At 45.5% G+C, this 24,869-nt stretch overlaps 1 protein-coding gene across 4 annotated transcripts in view; it reads left to right on the top strand.

The window, feature by feature from the left end:
* The window catches only part of INPP5A (inositol polyphosphate-5-phosphatase A), a 624,592-nt gene that overhangs the window by 464,875 nt on the left and 134,848 nt on the right, over window positions 1–24,869 (top strand). For all 4 annotated transcript variants that reach the window (XM_090057772.1, XM_090057771.1, XM_090057773.1 and 1 more), the window contains exon 8: window positions 7,322–7,441. In XM_090057772.1, the coding sequence (XP_089913898.1) occupies window positions 7,322–7,441 (120 nt within the window). The remainder of the gene's footprint in view (window positions 1–7,321; window positions 7,442–24,869) is intronic.

Here is a 24,869-nt window from a genome sequence, read left to right as displayed (position 1 = left end):
AGGATCAGAGTTCAAAATAGTCCTGATAAATTGGAGAAAGGGCCTGAAATCAGATGAAATTCAGGCAAAGGCAAAAGCAAATACAAAACCTTATACTTGGGAAGGAGAAGTCAAATGCAGATACAAAATGGGGAAAACTGACTACAGAAAGGGTTCTGGGAGTTTAACCAGTTTACAAAATATCTGTGAGACACCACCACAATGCTATTTCATGACAGGCAAATTTCATCCTCGGACATACTAACAGAAATGTCATGTGTAAGATATATTAGCTGATAATTTCACTCATCTCTATGCTGGTGAGTGCCAAGCAATAAAATTTAGTTGGAGTACCGAGGCAATAAAGTTTACTTAATGTAGAAAAGAAAAAAAACTGAAGGATGCAATCATGAAAACTAGTATTCCGACATGTGGAAAGAAATAAAAAGTGTTAAAAAGAAAATGGTGTTCAATATGTCCACTGATAGAAAAATAAAAAATAAAATAACTCAATTTGATTTGTAGCAGTCAGTTAAATATTATGAGAGAGCTTCCTAACTCTTTGGGCAGTTAAGCATTGGAATAGGTTATCTAAGGAAGTTGTGAAGGTTTTTACAGATATGGTAGACAAACATCCATTAGAGTATAATTCATAGTTTCATAGTTTCTAGGGTCGGAAGGGACCTGAACAGATCATCTAGTCCGACCCCCTGCCATGGCAGGAAAGAATACTGGGGTCAAACAACCCCAGCAAGATGTGCATCTAACCTCCTCTTAAACACCCCCAGGGTAGAAGCCTGCACCACTTCTCTTGGAAGTTGGTTCCAGGCCCTAGCCGCCCTGACTGTGAAGTAGCGCCTCCTGATATCTAACCTAAACCTACCCTCTGCCAGCTTGTGACCGTTGTTCCTGGTCACTCCTGGCGGTGCTCGGAGGAACAGTGACTCCCCCAATGCCTGCTGATCCCCCCTGACTAGTTTATAACAGGCCACTAGATCCCCCCCTCAGCCTTCTCTTTTGGAGGCTGAACAGGTTCAGGTCCCGTAGCCTCTCCTCATAGAGCCTGCCCTGTTGTCCCCTGATCATACAAGTGGCCCTCCTCTGGACCCTCTCCATGCTGTTGACATCCCTCTTGAAGTGTGGCGCCCAGAACTGGACGCAATACTCCAGCTGCGGCCTGACCAGTGCCGCATAGAGGGGGAGGATCACCTCTTTGGACCTGCTCGAGATGCATCTGTGGATGCATGACAAGGTACAGTTGGCCTTCCTGACTGCTTCCCCACACTGCCAACCCGTGTTCATCTTGGAGTCAATGATGACCCCCAGATCCTTTTCTGCCTCCATGCTGACAAGAGGGGAGTTCCCTAACCTGTAGGTATGGTGCCGGTTGTTCCTCCTGAGGTGAATCACCTTGCACTTGTCTGTGTTGAAACCCATCCTATTCTCGTCTGCCCACCCTTGTAACCTGTCTAGGTCTGATTGTAGCCTGTTGCATCCTTCCAATGTGCCCACGTCCCCCCACATCTTAGTGTCATCAGCAAATTTGAACAGGGTGCTTTTTACCCCCTCCTCCAAATCACTGATGAAGATGTTGAACAGTGCGGGCCCGAGGACCGAGCCCTGTGGAACCCCACTGCCCACGTCCTTCCAGGTTGAGAAGGACCCATCCACTACCACCCTCTGGGTGCGGCCCTCCAGCCAGCTGGTGACCCATTTAAATGTCTGGGTGTCTACACCACAGCCCCCCAGTTTCTTAATGAGAATGGGGTGAGAGACAGTGTCAAAAGCCGTCCGGAAGTCCAGGAAGACGATGTCCACTGCTACCCCTGCATCTAATGATCTGGTGATCTTATCGTAAAAGGCCACCAGGTTGGTCTGACAGGACCTGCCACTGATGAACCCGTGTTAGTTGCCCCTAAGCATGCAGTCCCCTGCTGGCCCCTCCTGGATGTGTGCCAGCATAATTTTCTCGAACAGCTTGCCTGGGATCAAGGTAAGACTGACCGGCCTATAGTTTTCCGGGTCCTCCTTCCTGCCTTTTTTGAAGATGGGGACCACGTTGGCCCTCTTCCAGTCCTCTGGTACCTCACCAGAGCACCACAAGTGCTTGTAAAGTTGTGCCAGGGGACTTGCAATGACCTCTGCCAGTTCTTTTAGAACTCTAGGGAGGAGATCATCCGGACTGGCTGACTTGAATAAAGTTTACTTAATGTAAACCTGTGTGAAAGCAGGAGAGTGCTTCTAGTTTATGATTTCTTGAAGTCCCTACCAGCCCTATATTTATGGTTTTTGGATAAATCCTTCAGGAAGTCAATTTGTTCATTTCCTTTGTTGGCATGATTAAAGGCAGTTATCTTCAGATGTATTATATCTCCTATTCAGTTAGAAGTTTACATAAAAAATAATGAACAAATACCACTTTCAATTCTTAGATCACATTCAGCAAAATATACCTCTTTCTGACCAGAGAAAAATAAAGTGCCTTTTGACAAGGTCCGTCGGGCGGCCTCTCAATAGTCTGTATATTTTTGTCTCTATGTACAGTTTATGAATTCTGTTGGATGTTGAGGACACACTGCACATCTGTCAGAATGAAAGCTCCATTTTGAATGTGTAGCTTGCTTGCCTGCTTTGCTGTCTTTTCTTTCCATATTAAGCTAAAATGCACGGAAGCAGCACACAGAAGTACATGGCAAAGGAATTACAGTAGGGAGTCATTAAAGTTTGATGCTAGTCCGTTCAAATGGAATGTACTTTGGGAAAGAGATAGCTGCCATCCAGGGGAAACCAGTTTTCATGTCGGAACTCCATGGGATTAGTGAGTAATGCATTATCTGGTGGGGGACTTAAATCATCTGGTGGGGCTGGTCTGACATTCACTTGACAAACGGGACTGAAGGTTATTACAGGGTCTCTTACCAACCATAAAAGGGGAGAAAGAAAAGAAATCAGAGACATGCTGTGGTTAGAAGAGAAGAGAGGGTTAGTTAGTTCTGTTAGTCTGAAAGCAGGCAGAAGGCAGGGTAGATTTATACCTCTTCAATCAACTAAATCAGGTAAATATAGCATAAGCTTTCATAAGCATTGGGCTTACTTCATCAGAAGCCATGTGAAAGAGTGGGGGATCCTAAAATCCTTAGAAGACTCTGTTATAATCCCAAAGAGTATTCAGGAAAGATGATGAAGCAGAAAAATGAGAGTAGGCCTTTTATTGCTTTGTCTAGATCTTTATATCAAGTGCTAGTTAAAGTAAAGACCAGGTGGCCTTGGATCCCTTTGGTCTACTTCTGCTGTCACAGATCCCTGAAGGCGAAATACTTACAAAGTGGATCTCCTGGAAAGGTGTGCTTAATCAACTGGAATCTCTGTAGAGTCAGCACTTATCCCAGAGGTCTAGGGCAATTGGGCTAAAGGATCCCATCTCTCTGACGATCTGGCAGGGTATTAGAAGAATGCTAGAGAGCCCAAGGAAAGGGTCAGTGCTGTAGCCTGTTCAGAGTCAAGGATTTTAAACCACATGAATAGACCATAGCTTGGGGATATCCAGCAATTTTTTAGTGCTGCTACAGTTTCATTTTCTTACTCTTCATCATACGTTCCTTTCTTTGAGTGACAGCGTACTTTTTTGGTCACTCCTTAAATGAGGCTTTCTTTTGGATGTGAAAACAGACTGTTTAAACTTACCTCACATATACTTTCCCATAACAAAGGAGTCCTCTAATTTAGTAATTTATCTTCTCTATTACATAGTTTGCACTGGTTTATAGTGTTCCAGATTTTAAAGCTGTGAAAGTACCTCCACTGGGAAATAAGATGCTGTTACTTGGCTCCTGCATATGGACAAGTTTGTACACCAAATGAGTTTTGGATACTTCCTTTTCTGAACATAGCTAGTCAGAAATTTGCCTGTTGATTAGAGGATTGTTCCATTTCATCAGGATATTTAAATTTTCAGTTAATTATACCCATGTAATTCTTTGGCATCAGCAAGACTGCATACTTATGTTCATTAATATTACCAGTAATAAGAATATTTGTTTTGATAGCTACTAAGACTTAACAAAGAATGGGGATCACTCTGCACACTGTATGAATGGAGTAGATACAGTCACTGGTCCCAACAGTGTACAATCTAAATAGGTCAGAGACAGCTTTGAGGAAAGTATATAATAAACAATAAGAGTGAATGGTACGACAGCAGCAAATGACACCTCTTTCAGGGGAGGGTGCAAAAAGTGAAAGGAAAGGAAAGGAAAGTGATGCAGGGAGGTTGCAGATGTGCAGTGAAACTGAGTTAGATTTGATTTAAATAGCTATGGCAGAGAAAGTGTAATCAAGACCATAGAAATATCTCTGAATATCTAGAGCTCCTAGCTTGAGCTTTTTTGCAGCTGGAATCTCTGGCTTGCTCCTTTATGTAGTTGGTCCTCAAGGACACATAGCAAGTAAGAGAAAAGGAGCCATGTAGACTAAACAGGTTGGTCTCTTCCAGGTACAAGGAAGCACTGTAATTAAGATTCTGCCCACAAAGGCAAATGCACATAGTAACAGAGCAAGTAAAAAAATGAATATGTGGTACAGTTGAAAATACAAGGGAAGTCATGTAGGCAAAATGTACTAGCACAAGAGAAATATTGTCAGAGTATCTTTACTACTATTTATGCTACAGTGTTCTTCAAAGTGCCGAAGGTCCTGTACAGGCATGTAGCCAAATACAGTTAAAACTTCCAGCAGCTTAAGAATAGATTGGACTTAGATTATAACTGTAACAATCCATAAGGGTGGATTGTCAGGGAGGGGTTAACAAAAGCAAGATTATTCAGTCACTGTTCAGAGAGCTAGGCAGAAAAAGATCATTCTATTTCACAGTATTTCAGTACTGTAACAGGGGGCCTGCTCGGGGCTGCTTTCCTGGCGGCCTGCCCATTTGTTCCTGGGACAACCGCCCACATTCTCTCCCACCACGCCTTGATATTAATTAAAGGTGTAATTAAGCAGGAGGCCTCCCATTTTCTGCCCCGATGCCAGGGGACGCTATATGTGACTCCTTTCCTCCTCCACACCGCAGCCCAAGCCTTGCAGATGGCATCTCGATGTTCCTTTAATCTCCAGCCCCCACAGTGGGCCCCAGAATCCTCCTATTGAACCCCACTTGGATTCCTCTTGCTCAAGCGCCTCTTCCACCATCATACTGGGCAGCAAAGCTCCCTGACCTGGTTACCCTTTGGATGTGGTCCCCCCACTGAGACATTTGGCTCATCTAGCCCTGGCCCACCTCCAGGCCAGTCGGGACCCCAGACCCTCAGCTCTTGGGCATCCCTTGGGGTGGGCCCCTGGCCCTTCGACCCTTCCGGTCCTGCCCCCAGCATGGGCCACTCAGGGGAAGCTCAGACAGGCCTGAGTCTATAGCCCTTCTCTCATTTTTCGAGGGTCCATCCCCTGGGCCCTCCCTAACAAGGGGTAACCCACCCAGTAGTGAGGGCTAGGGGTTAAGGCACCCCAACCCCCCTTCCACCAGGGTGGTAACTAGCTTGGCATTTCCTGGGGGCTCCTGCACCACTGGGAGCCCCACCAGGCCACCCACTCCCGGCAGGGTGCAGTTTTAGTTCGTACCCAGGACCAGGAGCTTCTCCTTCCCCTACTGCTCCTCCCTTACCTCCAGATAATACTAGCAGCACCCCCAGCCAGGCAGTGTTGTTACATGGCTTCCAGCAGCAGAACTGCCCTTTTCATATGGGCAGCCCCAGATCCAAAATGGCTGCCCTCATCAGGCACCTGGCAGCTGCCAGCTCCAGGCCCTTGAAGTGGCAGGCACACATAGTGTCCTGCCACAAGTACTTTGAAGTTTGACTTTGTTCCAATTTGGAACAAAAACTAAACCTTCTGAAATTCTCAGTGAAAGAGAATGGACCCCTGGTTGTTGCATGGTAGCCTGCCTGAGAACCTGCCCTGAACTGCCCTGAAGATGTCAGGCAGGTTATGTGTCATAAATCCTATGTGTATATTTAGTCCACGATTTTTAGTATCTCATCCAATGCACCAAATGCCCAGATGGAAAATACGTAGGAGAGACCAAACAACAACTGCGCACCAGAATGAACGCACACCGGAAATCTATCAAAGACAGGAATACCCAATTACCTGTGGGGGCATGTTTCTCACGAGAAAACCACTCTCCAATCTCTCAGTCCTGATCCTCAAAGGAAATTTACAACGCACTTCCCAGAGACGAGCCTATGAACTCCACTTCATCAACCTCCTGGATACTAAAAATCATGGACTAAATATAGACATTGGATTTATGACACATTATAACCTGCCTGACATCTGACTTCCTAGGTATCTCTTCACTATTCATCCCCCTGTCTCTCACCCATTGACTTCTCAGTCCATACTCTCACTGACTACCTGTCTTGTATGCAGACCAGCCCAGCCTCTGGCTGCTTTACTTTTCATTCCATCCAGGAAGAGCACACACCAACTGCTGAAACTTCCTTAGCCTGACGAAGGGTTTTTGAACCCAAAAGCTTGCTTAATAATTGTTTTCCAACTATTTAATTTGGTCTAATAAAAGATATCAGATTCACGCAAAGAACCTTGTTTGCTCATGCACTGTTGGGAATTCTTTTGTCTGACTGATCCTTAAAGTTGCTGAAGCTTGAAGCTATCCAGGACCAAAACAGCAAAAGATGCTAATACGCCATTTGGAAGCGGGGAATACCCTGATATTGTAATGGCTGCAAGTAGCATTGATTTTATTTATCTAAGTTGTCAATCCATGAGCATAATAAAGAGTAAATGGTTCTTGTGTGTGAAACACAGAGGTTGGAGAACCCTATCCCCTGCCAAGCTTGAAAAAAAGGACGTGGGTTAGCAGCCGTAGTTTTATCCATCCTTCATGCAAGGACTGATGGAAAGTCATTATGGTTTGGTTTCAATATTTTAGTCTTAGGGGCTGTAAAATTCTTCTTTACTTGTTGGTTGTTTACTTTTTAACTGTAAGGTGGATTATTTGCTATATATTACTACTGCTTGTAAAATTATTATTGTTTATCCATATGTGCAAGTGTCCGCTTACTGTATTTGTTTGCTAGAGGGTAATGTTTTTATTTCTGTGAGCTATAATTGACCAAAATCGTTTCATTTTTGTATAATATAGAAGCTTTAAATAGAAGCCTACCTGCAATGCAAGGATAATTTGCACAGCTATCTGAGTAAACGCAAGATGACATAATAAAGAATATATTAAATGTTGTGCTAGAATGTTGAATGTTCCGCTGCTTGCTACTAATGTTTTTTCTTTTATCCTGAGTCATTTTATTTTTTTCCTTTTTTGTCATAGTGCCTTTGACTTGGTAAACATTCATCTTTTCCATGATGCTTCCAATTTAATTGCTTGGGAAACAAGCCCATCGGTTTACTCAGGAATACGACATAAGGCTCTTGGTTATGTACTTGATAGGTATGTATTAGATTCTACCAGCCTCTCTCATTCTCCTCTTCTCCTTAGTAATTTATAAAACCTATCCCAAAAGGTTACCCTCTGGGAACACTGAGATTTTGGTTCCATTGTTAGATACCATTCATGTATAGCATACTGATTATAGAGTTTTCTTCCACTTCAGATACAGCAGTAATACAAATTAAAATAATACACTTTGCAAAAAAGTTAATAATTTTTTTGTGGTTCACATTAAAGATCAGTTTGTGATGCATATTCTTTAAGAAATGTAAAAGACTGGGGAATGTCTCTGGAATCACTGAAGACTTGCATAGAATAGGAAAAAAGTGGATTTTTGAAACATGATAGCCACTCCATTTTAAAAGTAATCATTTTCGTTGGTCTAAACAAACTTAAATAAAAGGAATAGTGCTGACCTTCAGATGTATTTTTACCCCTGGTGTTTGAATCTCATAATAGGCACACCATACTGAACTACTAAGAGATAATATAATATTTATCCAGCAGTTGCCATAACTATTCGTAATGCCATGCTCTGTAACAGATTAACAATGTAGACTCATTTTGATGATCAATTCATTTTTCAGCATATATTGAACAATGTTAAGAATATTTGCAAGCAATTTACTTAGCAGTTATAAGTCTGTAACAGAGGCAGCTATTTTCAATCCCAAGAAAAGACAATTCATGCATACGTATTTTGTCAAAAATATACACAAAAGGGAAGCACTGGAATACAGTAGCAGTTTGAACTCTCAATATAATGATTCTTCTTCCAAGAGAAATAGAGCCTAGAAGTTTCTCTTTTTAAATAAGACTTTTTTGTAATGTTATCTTTGAAATAAAGGTTGTGCTGCAAATAGCTTTTTAGGAATCTCTCTGGCATCCTTTCATCTGCAAGAGACGGTAGATATTGCAGCCTATGGTATAGATGACTTGCAGTGTCTCATGTGACTGAATTGTCTAATCTGAGGTTTATATGATCTGTGGCAGTAGCGGTAAGTGTGTGCATCATGATTCAGTGGTTCGGGAGTTCCTTGCTTCCTGCAGACTCTTTTCAAGCTGTTGCAGGCAGTTCCTGTTGTGGACCATAATACTGCGGTGCAGACAGTGATGCCACTAGTTCTAATCGCTTGCCAAGGTTTCCTATTGGTCAAGATCAAATCCAGATACATTCATATCTCATTTGTATGCGTCTTTGGAGTGAAGTTTGAGATGTCCTGTTCTTATTCGCTCCAACATTTCCCCATATAATATGTCCTTGGGTATATGTCCATCTTCCAATCTGCTCAGATGGCTTAGCCAGTGCAGTCATCTCTGTTTGAGTAGGGCTGTCACACTTGGTAAATTTGACTTTGAAGAACCTCTCCGTAACTTTATCTTGCCTTTTGAAATTGAGTATGTGGCATAAACAGCATAGGTGGAAGCTCTTTAACCTTTTCTCTTGATGTGCATAAGTTGTCCATGTTTCCCCGCCATACATGAATGCTGAGTATGCAAGCTTTTTGGTCTTGGTGGTAAGCTTTGAGCTGTTCCATGCTCTTTTAGTTAGTCTGCTGAAGGCAGTGGCAGCCTTTCCAATGTGAACATTAAGTTCTTCATCCAGTGGGAGGTTGGTGATCACTGTGGAGCCTAGGTAGCTGAACTTCTGGACTACTTTTAGCTGGTTCTCATCAAAAGTAATTGATGGATCTTGTGGAACTCCTTGTCCTAGCACAAGAGTTTTCTTCATGCTGATGATGAGAGTAAATGCATGGCAAGCTCTTGAAAAGCAATCCATGAGTTCTTGTAGTAGGTCTTTGTCATAAGCTATAAGGGTAGCATCATCAGTGAATAGAAGCTCCCTGATAAGCACCTTTCTAACTTTAGTCTTTGCCTTAAGTTGTGACAGGTTGAAGAGTTTTCCTTCTGAATTTGTCTGCAGGTACACTCCACCGTTGTTGGTAATGCACAGTTGATTTTGGATTCAAAAGTCAAGAATTTGTTGACAATTTTCATTCATCTTACCAATGCCAGAATTCATAAACATGCAGTTCAGGAGTAGTGAGAAGAAGATTCTAAAGAGTGTAGGGGTAAGCACAGATATTTGCTTCACTCTACTTTTCATCTCAAAGCTATCTGAAGTAGACCCATCAAACTGGACAGTTCATTTCATGTTGTGGAAGGAATGTATAACACAACAGGATTGATGGGCATCCTGTCTTTTCTAGGACTGCAAATAAACCTGCTTTGTTGATGGTGTCAGATGCTTTAGTTAGATCCATGAAAGCGATGTACAGTGGTTGGTTTTGCTCTCTGGACTTTTCTTGAAGTTGCCATAGGGAAAATATCATGTCTGTAGTTGATCTTCCAGCCTTGAATCTGCACTGAAATTCAAGGTAGACATGACTTACCCACTGTTGTAGGCACACCAACATGACCCTTCTGAAACCTTTTCCTGCTGTACTTAGTAGCAAGATACCTCTATAGTTGTTGTGGTCGCCCACATCTGTATTTTTATACAGAGTGATGATGTTTGCATCACACATGTCTTGTGGTATCTCACCCTCTTTCCAGCATTTGAGTAGCAGGTGATGAAGATGTGGTAATAGGCTTTCTTTCCTGCACTTCAGAATTTCTGCTGGGATGCCATCTTTTCCAGGAGTCTTGCCACTTGATTATGAAGCAATAGCCTTGCTTAACTCTTGTACAGTATGCTCCATGTCTAACTCTGGCGTGACCTGTAGAGTTGATATTTGGTCCAGGGATTCATTGGTGACATTTCCTTCTTGTGAGTATAGCTCTGGGTATCTGCTAGCTTCCATCTGTAATGGCTTCACCACTGCATGACTTGAGAGGGGCAACCTTGTTGACAGTAGGGCCTAGAGTGTTCTTAAGACCATCATACATGACTTTAAGGTTTCCTGTGTCTGAGGTTGTCTGTCTCATCACAGAGCATAATCCAGTACTGATTTGCACAGCATCTGGTTGCTCTCTGTACCTCATTTTTTTGCTTGTCAAAATCTTGCTTTGGTGCTCTCAGTCAGTTCCTTGTTGTGTTCCAGATAGGCTGTGTTCTTGATGTTAATGAGAGGTAACAGTTCTGCATTCTACTCAAACCAGTCCCTATTGGATGGTCTCTTTTCCGCAAATGTAGCTTTAGCTGTTTCATGGATTGCAGTTGTTAAACCTTCCCAAATTTCCTCTGCCTTCTTTGATAGTGATTTTCCACACATGCTGAGCTTGAAAACCTTCACAAACTTTTGGCATTTCCTTTGGTTCTTGGTGTTAGTAGTATTGATTTTGGACTTGCTCCTAGATTTTGCTCTACGCAGTTTCTTTGCTTTAATTTTCCCTTTGTTAATGATCAGGGAGTGGTTGGTGTCACAATCAGCACCGTGGAACATGAGGGTCTTCTGCACTGAAAGTAGCTCTTTCCTCCTAACGATAACAAGGTGTATTTGGTGCTAGTGGCCTGATCATGGATGTTGCCATGACACTTTGTGGTGATCATTTCCAGCAAAATATAAATTGGTAATGCACAGTTGATTTTGGATTCAAAAGTCAAGAATTTGTTGACAATTTTCATTCATCTTACCAATGCCAGAATTCATAAATTCATAGATTCCTAGAAATTAGAGCTGGAAGGGACCTCAGAAGATCATTGAGTCCAGCCCCCCGCCCAAAGGGCAGGAAGTTAGCTGGGGTCATAGGATCCCAGCAAGATAAGCATCCAGTTTCCTCTTGAAGGTGTTCAGTGTAGGTGCTTGAACCACCTCCGCTGGCAGGCTGTTCCAGACCTTGGGGGCTCAGACAGTAAAGAAATTCTTCCTTATGTCCAGCCTGAAATGGTCTTGCACTAGTTTATAACTGTTCAACCTCATCATCCCTTGGGGCGCTCTGGTGAACAAATGTTCTCCCAAATACTGGTGGTCACCACTGATAAACTTATAGGTAGCCATCAGATCACCCTGGAGCCTGTGCTTTTCCAGGCTAAAGAGTCCCATGGCTCTCAGCCTGTCATCGTAAGATCTGTTTTCCTGACCTCTGATCATGCGCATGGCTCTCCTCTGGACTCTCTCAAGCTTCTCCACATCCTTTTTGAATTGTGAAGCCCAAAACTGGACTCAGTACTCCAGCTGCGGCCTCACCAAGGCCAAGTACAAGGGGAGAATGACATCCCAGGATTTGCTTGAGAAGCATCTATGGATGCAAGCCAGCGTTTTGGTCACTTTACTAGCTGCAGCATCGCATTGCAGGCTCATGTTCATCTTGTGGTCAATGATGACCCCCAAGTCTCTTTCTTCCATAGTACTACAGTATGGGTCCAAGGACAGAGCTTTGGGGGACCCCACTGGTCACAGGACACCATGACAAGTGACTTCCATCAATTACTACCCTCTGAGTCCGACCACAGAGCCAATTTCCTAGCCAGAGGATCATGGTGGACCCAAGGCCGCAATTGGCCAGTTTTGCCAAGAGGTGATCATGGGATACCAGATCGAAGGCTTTTTTGAAGTCAAGATATATGACATCAATCTCTTCTCCCTTGTCCAGGTGATAGGTCATCTGGTCATAGAAGGAAATGAGATTGGTCAAGCAAGACCTACCCACAACAAACCTGTGCTGGCTATCCCTTAGGATGTTAGCCTCAGCCAGTCCATTAAGGATGGCCTCTTTAATAAACTTTTCTAAGATCTTCCCCAGGATAGAAGTCAGGCTAATGGGCCTATAGTTAGCCAGATCCACTTTTCTCCCTTTCTTGAAGATAGGCACCACATTGGCCTTCTTCCAGTCTTCGGGCACTACACCAGAGTGCCAGGAGTTTTCAAAGATCCATGCCAGAGGCTGGGCTATGACGCTCGCCAGCTCCTTGAGTACCCTGGGGTGTAGATTGTCAGGGCCAGCTGACTTGATACTATCCAGCTTCTCAAGGTGTTCCTTCACAAGGTCAGCATTAATGGAGGGCAGGGGATCTCCCTCACCCAGACCTCCCTGTCCCGTAGCGGGCATGGACATCCCATTGGACTGATGAAAGACTGACGCAAAGTACCCATTTAATAGGTTGGCTTTTTCCTGAGCATCAGTTTTCAGTTGCCCCATCTGGTTCAGCAGAGGTCCAATGTTGCCCTTGCTTTTCCTCCGGCTCCCCACACAACTGAAAAAGGACTTTTTGTTGTCCTTGATGCTCGAAGCTAGTTGGAGTTCAGTTGCAGCCTTGGCTTTCCTGGTTTGATCCCTGCAGGACCAGAGCAGAGCAGAATAATCCTCCTTGGAGGTGAATCCCATCCTCCATCCTTTGTATGCCTTTCTTTTAGCCTCAGGAAGTCTGCTATGTCTCTGGAGAGCCAGTGGGGCTGCTGTGTCCTCTTGCTACCTTTCCTCCAAGATGGAATAGACTAAGCTTGTACATTGAGGATCGCTTCCTTGAGGAGCAACTATTCTTCTTGAACTCCCCTCTCCCTGGGGTCATGGTCCCTGACGGCCTGACTGACAAGCCTCCTTGAGCTTATCAAAGTCGGCTTTCCTGAAGTCAAGCACTTCAGTGTTGCTGACTGACTTGCCAGCTTTACGGCAGATGGTGAAGGTGATCAGCTTATGGTCGCTGTCACCCAGCTTCCCACCGATCACTAGGTTGCTGATTAGGTCATCCCCAGTACCAGGTTGAGCAGCGCTTTGCCTCTCATTGGCCCATAGACTTCTTTAGTGTAGTAGAGGTCATTCACACATGAGAGGAAGCTTTGCAACCGCTTGGATTTTGCTGAGTGATTGTACCACAAGATGTCCGGGTAATTGAAGTCACCCATGACAACCATGGTCCTGGAGCATGTGACCTCAGCCAATTCCCAGGTGAACTCCTGGTCAAGCTCAGGACTTTGGGCGGGAGGTCTGTAGTAGGCTCCCACCGTTGTGTCCCCTGTGCCATGTTCCCCACGGATTTTAACCCAGAGTCTCCAGGTGCCCACTCTGGTCGCCAGTATCAGCTTGCAGGGACACTTAGTTTTCCTTAACAGAGAGAGCTACACCCCCACCCCTTTTATCTACACGATCCCTCCTGTATGGGGTATAGCCATCTATACCCATGGTCCAGTCATGGGTGGAGTCCCACCAGATCTCCGTTAATCTTATGACATCATAATTATTTGCATTGAGCAGGAGGACAAGCTCCTCCTGCTTATTCCCCAAGCTCCTGGGATTTGTGTACAGGCAGGCAAGTGTCCCCTTGGGGGCTCTTGCCTTGCCCACAGATTGTACCAGGGCTGGGTCAGGGGTGGGATCCCTTAAGTGCCTTGGCCTGCTGGCTTTGCAAGGGTTGCTCAGTGGGCCAGCAGTGGCAGTAGCCCCCCCATCCCCCAGCGGGCTTAGTTTAAAGCCCAGTGGAGCAAGTCAACCAGTCTGGCTGAGAAGAGCCTCCTCCCCAGGGGAGAGAGGTGGAGGCCATCTCTTCCCAGCAGCTCGCTGCCTCTCTCGCCAAACAGCGGGGTGTGATCATGGAAGCCAAAGCCTTCCCGATGACACCAGTGCCGCAGTCATTGGTTAACTATGTGGATCCTCCTCTTCCTCCTCAGCCCATACCCCAAGACTGGGAGGATTGAAGAGAACACCACCTGTGCCCCCAGACCCTTTAGTCCCACTCCCAAATCCCTGTAGCTCCTTGTGACCCAGCGAGGAGTGCTCCGAGCCATGTTATTGGTGGCCACATGAATAAGGAGCATGGGATAGTGGTCTGTAGGAGCTTAGGGATCCTCTCCACAATGTCCTGGATGTGGGCCCCTGGGAAACAGCAGACTTCCCAGGTTAAGGGGTCGGGGCTGCAGATTGCCCCGTCAGTCCCCTTCAGGATGTAGTCTCCACAACAAACACTTTATGTTTTGTCTTGGGGAGAGCAGGGGCGGTAGCTGCAGTTGAGCCTGTGTTGTCTGCAGGAGCTGGCAACTCAGCAGGCTCTGCTGGAGCAGCAAGAGGTGCTTACCTGTTGCTAAGCTCTGGCGGGGCAGGGGCCTTGGTGCGGTGGGCCTTAGGTCCCTTGACCACCTTGGTCCATGCCCCTGTCTGCACAGAGTGGGAGATCCTGGAGTCCTCCTTTGTCCCGGAGGGAGACCATGGTCTACCCTCCGGCTCCCAGGGGAGAAGGTCCTGGCAGTAGGAATCTGTCTCCTGCTCATAGTCCCTGATGGCACGCAGTCTCTGGACTCTGGCCTGGAGCTCCTCCAGCTGGCATGCCAGAGACCCCAAAAGGAAGCAGACCCCACAAGGGGAGGTGGCCATGCTCCCGGGCCCCAGAGACTAAAAAAGGGACAGGCAGCCCCTGCAGCCAAGAGTCAGAGGCTCCATCTGTGTGAAGCCCGGAATCCTGGGCTCCACCTGGGTGACCATCTCTGAGGTGCCGGGGGGTGGAACCACAGAGCCTGAGGGGACCCTCAAGATATGGCGCGTGCCCATCTGTGTCATGCCTCTGGTGGGCTGGCTACGGCTGGGACTGTCTACCCTGGGGGGTTCGCAGGCAGGGTCTCAGGCCCTCCCACGCACCCTCCTGCGCGAACTCCACGCTAACCCACTTGCTGGCAGACAAGCATGCCTGTTTGTGCAGCCTGTTCGCGCGGCTCCAGTTGTGTGGTTCCCTGGGGGGCTGGGTGTAGTAGAGGCTTGTGCGGGGCTAGACCCAGTCCAGCTCCACTCAGCCACCTCCTCCCACTTACTAAGGAGTTAACCCCCTCCCACCACGGGTCCCACTTTCCTCTGGCTGTGCTGGGGGTCAGTGGGGGGCTCTGCGGCTGCTGGGAGGGCTCTGGGGGGCTTTGGGGAAGCAGGGGCACAGCGGGCTTTCACCTGCGCATCTCTCACTGCTCCGGAGCCTAACTGGGACTTTAAGAATGTCTTAAGCAATTTGGCCATGAATCATTGTCTGCTCTAACTCTTGCACTGAAGTCTCTCAGGAGAAATAGTCACTCATTTGATGGTAGTTCTTTGACAACTTGGTGCAGAGTGTCATAAAATTTATCCTTCTCCTTAGGAGTTAAGTGTTGGTGCATAAGCACTGATTATGTTTGCAAAGCTGATGGTCATCTAAACCCTAACTGAGATTTCATAGATTTCATGGACATTAGGGCTGGAAGGGACCTCGGGAGATCATCGAGTCCAGCCCCCTGCCCAAAGGGCAGGAAGTCAGCTGGGGTCATAGGATCCCAGCAAGATAAGCATCCAATTTGCTCTTGAAGGTGTTCAATGTAGGTGCTTGAACCACCTCCGCTGGCAGACTGTTCCAGACCTTGTGGGCTCGGACAGTAAAGAAATTCTTCCTTATGTCCAGCCTGAAACGGTCTTGCAGGAGTTTGTGACCGTTCGACCTCGTCATCCCTTGGGGTGCTCTGGTGAACAGATGTTCCCCCAGATCCTGGTGGTCACCCCTGAATAAACTTATAGGTGGCCATCAGATCACCCCTGAGCCTGTGCTTTTCCAGGCTAAAGAGTCCCATGGCTCTCAGCCTGTCATCGTAAGATCTGTTTTCCTGACCTCTGATCATGCGCGTGGCTCTCCTCTGGACTCTCTCAAGCTTCTCTACATCCTTTTTGAATTGTGGAGCCCAAAACTGGACTCAGTACTCCAGCTGCGACCTCACCAAGGCCAAGTACAAGGGGAGAATGACGTCCCGGGATTTGCTCGAGAAGCATCTATGGATGCAAGCCAGCATTTTGGTCACTTTACTAGCTGCAGCATCGCATTGCAGGCTCATGTTCATCTTGTGGTCAATGATGACCCCCAAGTCTTTTTCTTCTGTAGTGCTAACCAACATAGCACTGCCGAGCCTATAAGGATGCTGCAGGTTTTTCTCCCAAGGTGGAGAACCTTGCATTTATCGGTGTTAAACACCATGAGGTTCTTGTCTGCCCATTTGCTGAGCTTGTCCAGGTCAGCCTGGATCACCCGCCTATCTTCTGGCATGGATAATTTGCCCCAAAGTTTGGTGTCATTGGCGAACTTGGCCAGTCCACTCCTGACTCCAATGTCCACATAGTTAATGAAGATGTTGAACAGTATGGGTCCCAGGACAGAGCCTTGAGGGACCCCACTGGTCACAGGGCACCACGATGAGTGACTGCCATCAATCACAACCCTCTGGGTCCGACCACGAAGCCAATTTCCCAGCCAGTGGATCGTGGTGGAGCCAAGGCCACAACTGGGCAGTTTGGCCAAGAGGTGATCATGGGATACCAGATCAAAAGCTTTTTTGAAGTCAAGATATATGACATCAATCTCTTCTCCCTCATCCAGGTGATAGGTCACCTGGTCGTAGAAGGAAATGAGATTGGTCAAACAAGACCTACCCGCAACAAACCCGTGCTGGCTATCCCTTAGGATGTTAGCCTGGGCCAGTCCCTCAAGGATAGCCTCCTTAATAAACTTTTCTAAGATCTTCCCCAGGATAGAAGTCAGCCTAATGGGCCTGTAGTTAGCCGGATCCACTCTCCTCCCTTTCTTGAAGATCGGCACCACATTGGCCTTCTTCCAGTCTTCGGGCACTACACCAGAGTGCCAGGAGTTTTCAAAGATCCGTGCCAGGGGCTGGGCTATGACGCTCGCCAGCTCCTTGAGTACCCTGGGGTGCAGATTATCAGGGCCGGCTGACTTGAAGGTATCCAGCTTCTCAAGGTGTTCCTTCATGAGGTCAGCATTGATGGAGGGTAGGGGATCCCCCTCACCCAGATTTCCCTGTCCCATAGCAGGCATGGGCATCCCGTGTGACTGATGAAAGACTGACGCAAAGTACCTATTTAATAGGTCGGCTTTTTCCTGGGCGTCAGTTGTCAGTTGGCCCATCTGGTTTAGCAGGGGTCCAACATTGCCCTTGCTTTTCCTCCGGCTCCCCACATACCTGAAAAAGGACTTTTTGTTGTCCTTGATGCCTGAAGCTAGTTGGAGTTCAGTTGCAGCCTTGGCTTTCCTGGTTTGATCCCTGCAGGACCAGACCAGCGCGGAGTAATCCTCCTTGGAGGTGAATCCTGTCCTCCATCCTTTGTAGGCTTTCCTTTTTAGCCACAGTAGGTCCGCTAGGTCTCTGGAGAGCCAGGGGGGCTGCTGTGCCTTCTTGCTGCCTTTCCTCCGTGTTGGAATAGATTTAGCTTGTGCACTGAGGATCGCTTCCTTGAGAAGCAACCACTCTTCTTGAACTCCCATCTCCCTGGGGTCATGGTCCCTGAGGGCCTGACTGACTAGCCTCTTGAGCTTATCAAAGTCGGCTTTTCTGAAGTCAAGGACTTCTGTGTTGCTGACTGACTTGCCAGCTTTATGGCGGATGGTGAAGGTGATCAGCTCATGGTCGCTGTCACCCAACTTCCCATCAATCACTAGGTCGCCGATTAGGTCGTCCCCCGTAGCCAGTACCAGGTCAAGCAGCGCTTTGCCTCTCGTTGGCCCATAGACTTCTCGAGTCAGGTAGAGGTCATCCACGCATGAGAGAAAGCTTTGCGCCCCCTCAGATTTAGCTGAGTGATCTTCCCACGAGATGTCCGGGTAATTGAAGTCACCCATGACAACCAAGGTCCTGGAGCAGGCGGCCTCCGTCAGTTCCCGGGCGAACTCCTGGTCAAGCTCGGGACTTTGAGTGGGAGGTCTGTAGTAGACTCCCACCGTTGTGTCCCCTGTGCCGAATTCCCCACGAATTTTTACCCAGAGGGTCTCTAGCTGTCCATGCCGGTCGCCAACATCAGCTTGCAGGGACATGTAGCTTTCCTTCACATAGAGAGCTATACCCCCGCTCCTTTTGTCAACACGATCCCTCCTGTATAGGGTATAGCCCTCTATACCCATGGTCCAGTCATGGGTGGAGTCCTACCAGGTCTCCGTTATCCCAATGACATCATATTTCTTTGCACTGAGCAGGAGGACGAGCTCATCCTGCTTGTTGCCCAGGCTCCTGGCATTAGCGTACAGGCAGGCAAGTGTGCCCTTGGGGGCTCTTGCCTTGCCCACAGATTGTGCCAGGGCTGGGGCAGGGGTGGGCTCCCTTAAGTGTCCCCTTAAGTGGCTTGGTCCGCTGGCTTTGCAAGGGCTGTTCAGCGGGCCAGCAGTGGCAGTAGTCCCCCCATCCCCCAGCAGGCTTAGTTTAAAGCCCGGTGGAGCAGGTCAGCCAGCCTGGCTGAGAAGAGCCTCCTCCGCAGGGGAGAGAGGTGGAGGCCATCTCTTCCCAGCAGCTTGCTGCCTCTCTCTCCAAAGAGCGGGCTGTGGTCATGGAAGCCAAATCCTTCCCGATAACACCAGCACCTCAGTCTTTGGTTCACCGCGTTGATCCTCCTCTCCCTCCTCAGCCCATAGCCGGAGACTGGGAGGATCGACGAAAACACCACCTGAGCTCCCAGACCCCTAAGCTCCACTCCCAACTCCCTGTAGCGCCTCATGACCTGGCTGGGGGTGCTCCGAGCCGTGTCATTGGTGCCCACATGAATAAGGAGCATGGGGTAGTGGTCTGTGGGCCGGAGGAGCTGCGGGATCCTCTCCGCAATGTCTCGGATGCGGGCCCCCGGGAAGCAGCGGACAGATAATGTGGTGTGACTTCCCAGTGGGTGTTTTTATAAGTATTACCACTTTGTTGTTCATAATGAAACCGATGCCATGCAGACAGTTTTCTTCAGCACTTTTACCTTGGCAAAAGAAGGTATAATTGGCCTTGTGAATAGAACCAGCATCTTCATGTCTTGGGTCCTGGAGTGCTGCAATGTCAACGCTGATTTTGTACAGCTTGCGGTTAATCAAGACTGACTTCCATATGCTGTTTACGTACTGTAGGTCACCATAGTCTGTCAGGCCAGGACTCATGGTCCTGACATTCTAGCTTCCAAACCGGATAGTTCTTGGTTTCTCATTTTCGCTAAGTGCAAGGTTTCCATCTGCTTTTTGGCTCTTGGATTAGCCCCATGCACTCAATTAGGCAGACAGACTATGGCAGGTCAGCACCTAACTGTCCATGGGCTTCCCTGCATTATGGCAAGTAGTAGCTGACCAGTGGAATGCTATGATTCCTCCTGCTGTCAAAGGTGACCCATGCCACCCTCCTCTATGTTAGTCAAGTGAGTGCTTGTAACCCATAACTACCACCTTCTGTGTTGCGTCCATGCTGCCACCAAGGATGGGGTGTCCTGTCCATGTGATGTGACTGCAGTAGCCTGGGCAGTTGATATTGTGATGCTGCTTTGCTCATGTATCGGCATACCCCTCTTGGCTACACTGGTTTGGTCCAAAGGAAGGGTGGGAGTCAATATGTTTGAAACCAGCTACACTGCAGGAGTTGCCAGTGCAGAGGAAGTCTTCCATCTGTCTGCCTTTTGGGGCTCCACTTCTAGATTGGTTGTCAACCACAGCTGAAGATTCCAGTGTGCCCTGCGTGGGTGCCATTGACAAAATCACTGAGCGATTATGCTCCTATGCCTTTTGAGGGCATTTCCTCCATTAAGAGTTCCACTATTCTCCTCAGGCGCTCAGCTGCCTGACGCCATTGGTGCTTCCTGAGGTTGCCAGGTTAATTAACCACCACCCAGCACTTGGCGTTGACCAGTACAGGTTGTACTGCTTATGGTCATAGCAGTAACAGGTTAGAGAGATCCTGACCATAGATCTCTCTAAACAGTGATTAAGTCAAGAATAATTTGATGTTTTGAGTGATTAGTTTCATAAATAACTTGGTACTTCTCCCCATTATCTAATATTTTTTCTTTATTTTTTAAAAATGTATACATACTATGTGATACCCCTAATAGTTATGTCTTCCTTCTTCTTATGAGAAGAAAGTTTGTTTGATAATATCTTTTATTGGAGCAACTGTGTTATCCCCAAGACCATCACCACTACAACAAGACAAAGTGCCAGCTTCAGAGTGCCATCACTCTACATCCATTCATTTCTTACTGTGCAACAGAACCCCTTTCATCCTCTTAGATTTTCTCTCTCACCCAGATGTCCCCTGGTACCATAAATCCATCTTTTCCATGTCTGCGGTAGAAAAACAGGTGCATGTAAACACAGATTAACTAACGTGTTAAAAGCCCAATATAGATAAGGGAAGTTTGTATTTTTAACGTATACTAGTCAAATGGAAGTAAATTATGGACTTCATAAACAACGGGCAAGTAAAATTACAATTTGTGTCATCTGCATTAGAAGCTAGATTTTATTTTACTTTTTGGGATCATAAGTAGACTTAAGATGCATAAATATGTTCAAATGATCTAAAAGAATTCTCTCAGGCTTATTCTCAAAGACAGCTGAACAGATATTTGAATGCTGAGCCCCTAAAGAGCAGAGAGTTTGCAGTGCTGACACTGTGCAGCCAGGGGGTGTCCTAGTCACACATATTGTCCTGCTCTGCAGGCTCCCTCAGTCTGTCTGGATACAGAATGGCAGCAATGCAAAGGGCCCTCAAGAGCTGACCCAGACTACCAAGAAGTAGATTCTGTCTCCCAGAAGCATAATGTGTGACTGTAAAGGGGATGTGTTTTGCTCCCTGCTCAGCTGGAGTCTCTGTGTGTCTCTGTGTTTTGGGGAGGGTGGGGGGGAAGAGGAAAGCACTCTGGGATGCTCAAGGACTGTGATGTTGCTTCTCTAAGAAAAAAATGTTTACAGGCATTTGATCTCCCAGAAGAAACTCTCCCATGAATGATTTAACCCTTGTTCTTCCTAAATTATTTTCTCTTGGAGCATCCATTTTTCCTGTGGGAGAAACATTCTAAACATCTTGTGGTTTCTCCTGGGAGAGCAGTGGTGACTCTCCCAAGAGAAACTGAATGTCTGTGTATAGCCTTAAAGTGCCTGTGTGTATTCCTATTCCACCCTGATTGAGTTCCTGAAAAACTGCTAATACAAAAAATGTGTGGGCCTCCATCTTCTCATTGCTTCTTTGTGACTCAGTCTTAAGGACCAGATGATGACATATTAGAAAAAATAGATACATTAATGAACTTTCAGGGACTTGAATAGGAATGAATGGAATTGTACTTAAATGCCCAATAGGTAGAATGCAATCTAGTACCAGAATTTTTACATGAGTTAGCTAACATGTAAAAACAAACAAACAAACTTGTTTTCCTGTGAAAACAAGTCCTCTGTGAACATTTTGAGTTCATAGGTTCCCCAACTTTCTTTGCAGAGATCGGGATCTCACTTCCTCAGTCAGCTTCCTCCCCTAGGGCCTCTAGCAGATTTGTCTCTGGAAAGTCTTCTGCTGTATTTGATGCTATTGTAGACCTAGTAGCCATGAATCCCTCTTTCAGGAGTACTGAGTATGCAGTGTATGTCAGAAAGAATGATTCAACAACAGGAGAGAAACCACTGCAGCTTCAGATTTTTAAGAAAAGTTAAGTGAGGGTCACTTTACTTATCTCTCCGTTGGAAAGCAGCCTAATAGTGATCACATATGGAGAGTCCAAGTACAGGGTGGCAGCTACTGAAGAATGCATTATGTGTACCAACCACAGGCCATTACTTAGAACAGTATTGGTAGACACTGTAAGACTTCATAGTCTTGTGGATGGCAGGCTTGGTGAGGAAAGAAAAAGGGATAAGTAGGTAAAAATATGCAGAGTTTTAAAGGATCTTCATTCTTCTATCTTAACAAAAATTTGGTTGTGTTCAGGAATTGGGCCAAGATTAAGTGTATGTTCAGTGTATGTTCCTCTATTGCTAACAGTTCTCCCCTATACTGAGAATGCCTTGAGTTGGTAAGTGCAGTATCATTTTCCATAAAGAATTTCCTATAGAAAAGTAATAGTTTACTTTAAAGATTGCCACTTATCCTGAAGGTTAATATACTCTGGCACCAAATATAGGTATGGAGTGTTAAAATATCCATGTTTGTACATAGACAATGTTGTCCTTTTCCCTTATCTTAGGTTGTCAGTGAAAGACCTTTAGGGTGTGTCTGCACGTCCTCCTACGGCAGTGTAGCTGTATGGCATGCTATGGTAATGTAGCAATCACGTGGGTCTGCATGTGACCACAAACTACATTGCTGTAGCAATGTGCTTCCCCAATATAGCACACTGCTATGGTGACGTAGCAGCAAAATCTAACTGTGCGCCGTGAGCATGGCGCATTAACCACCTGTACTATACCGTGCTTTAGTACTTCCAAAAGGAAGTACAAAACCACAGCACTGTAGCAATGTCACCATATGGTGATGTATAGACATGCCTTTAGTGTAGAATGGGTATAACTATTTTGTCATTCAAATCTGTAGCATCCAAAGTTTGACTTCTGTACATACAACTCCAGGAAAGTTTTTGTTTAGCTAAGACCTAGCCTGTATTTTTTACTTAAATGTATAGCTTTTTCAACCATACATGCACAATAGATTAATTTTAAAGAAAAGTGTTTTAAGCAAAGCCCATTTGAGCATCCTTCACTGTGGCTGTATACTAACAAAGGAGTAGGAACTACTTTAACTTTTAATATTTCATTTGCACTTTGGGTGGGCCTTTTTTCTCTTACAACACTTCTAATAGAAACAATTTAAAACATCAAAAAAATCATGAACTCCCTTGATGTAATGTAGAAAGTGTGGATGTGTTGGCACAAGCGATACTTTGAATTGATTAATTGAAGGGCAGTGAGATCTGGGGGTTGGGGTCAACAAAATATTATGTGTGTTACAGTATATCAATAGGGGAAGGTTTATTTGACCTTTGCTTTCCCCCCTCATCCTTCCTCCCGCCCTCCCCCCATTTGTTTTTTGTTCTGCATTAAGGAACCTATGTAGACCTATATAATTTTGTATATTATTTATTGCTTGCTTGCTTTCAACATGTTGTGTGCTTTATTTAGCTAATTTTGGCTTTGGACCTCCCACGATGCCCCAGCAAGGGTAAGGAAATCAAACTGTAGTATTAGTGTTAGCTGTGGGTCAAAGCTGTCATGATGGTATATCATTAAAATTTGGCATGGCCAAAAATTGCCCCAACTCTCCTGTTCTTAGCAAAGAAAACCTTCAATTTTAGGTTGCACTACTACTGCATTTTGCATTCACATGAATTGGTCATTTTGAGAGAGCAGCCAGCCGCAGATCCGGACCTCCATAGTGAAATGATGGGCTGACTAGCACAAAAGGGGAGTTCTGTAAGAGCAGTGAATAATGGGAAACCCCTTTCATCAGCATTGCTAACCTTTTGGCAGCCACCAGCAAACTCTATTCTGATCTACTGATTGGGGAGGACAATACACTGAAACTCACTTTGAATGAATGCTACCACCAACAGTGTCCCCATTCAGAGGGTTTTGGGAACCATCTTTGACCATTGTCTGCCATCACTCCCTCAGACAGTAGGAAAAGGGAAAGTGAGAACATCTATAGGGGAAAAAGTACTTCTTTTCTTGGCTTTAATCTCTCTTTAAAGCTTCATAGATCTACATTTCCAGCTGAGCTACAGGAGCTATGCAGTGTCAGATAAACACAGAAGAGAGAGGCTTCAAGCCAGGCATTTAAATCCCCTTATCTGCATGCACTAATAATGCAGATTTAGTACTCTTAAAAACAGAGACTGATAAGTCTTTTCCGCTAAAGCCTTTAAACTGCTAAAGACCATTTAACAGCAATGCAGTTCAAACCCAATGAACAATGCTGAGAAGGAAAACAGTTTAATGAGCTAAACCTTCACTGAATGAAACAGAAACACCTTCTCACAGTTGATTTAAGTCACTCTGGGAGTAAGTGAAACCACAATTCTGTCTTATGTATGTATCTGTATTTCTATAACTACCTGCATAAACATTAATTATAACCTTTTTAATGTCAGGTTCAAATGACTCCAAGATTCTTTAATGCAAGCATAAAACAGTTAACAAGTTAGGCAAATTAATTTAACAGTATTACAGAAGTTCTTGTTTACCAAGATTATTATTTTATGTAAAGTTGTAATACATAGGCAGGAAGCTTCTGAAATACCTTGAAGTTAAAAACTTTTTAAAAAACAAGTGGAAGTTGATTCTAAAAGTATCTAGGAAGGTTTGGGAGTAAATTATAAAATATTTTTAATAAGCTTTCTGGAGTGCAGGTTTTTAATCTTGCAATGATTTTAGAGTATTATATAGATCAGTCTGTATGGTAAACAATGGGCCAATAACAGCTGGTGTGTGTATAAAATCAGATTATTTTTTTCATTTGTTTAGTGACTACATGGGTAACAGTATTTTATTACAGGCTCTTTGCTGTAGAACCATAATAATTGCTACAGGGATAAATCTTTTCTCAACACCAGTGCGAAGATCCAGACTAACGTATTGTAGGCCAGTAGTGTTACTCTGGATTTATGCTGATATATCAGTGTAAATTTATTTCATAAACTCCAAATAAACATCTGGCTGTACAGTTACATACTTCCGTACAACCCAGAAATGCCTGCAGTCCCATATAGGATCATTTGCTTGCCTGATTTGCCCCTATCTACATAGCAGTGTTATCTTTGT

The sequence above is a fragment of the Crocodylus siamensis genome, chromosome 7 (assembly GCF_052110815.1).
Source record: "Crocodylus siamensis isolate JL-2025a chromosome 7, ASM5211081v1, whole genome shotgun sequence".
NCBI classification, from domain to species: domain Eukaryota; kingdom Metazoa; phylum Chordata; order Crocodylia; family Crocodylidae; genus Crocodylus; species Crocodylus siamensis.
The sequence above is the reverse complement of the archived record's forward strand: the minus strand, read 5'-3'. Positions and strand labels throughout refer to the sequence as shown.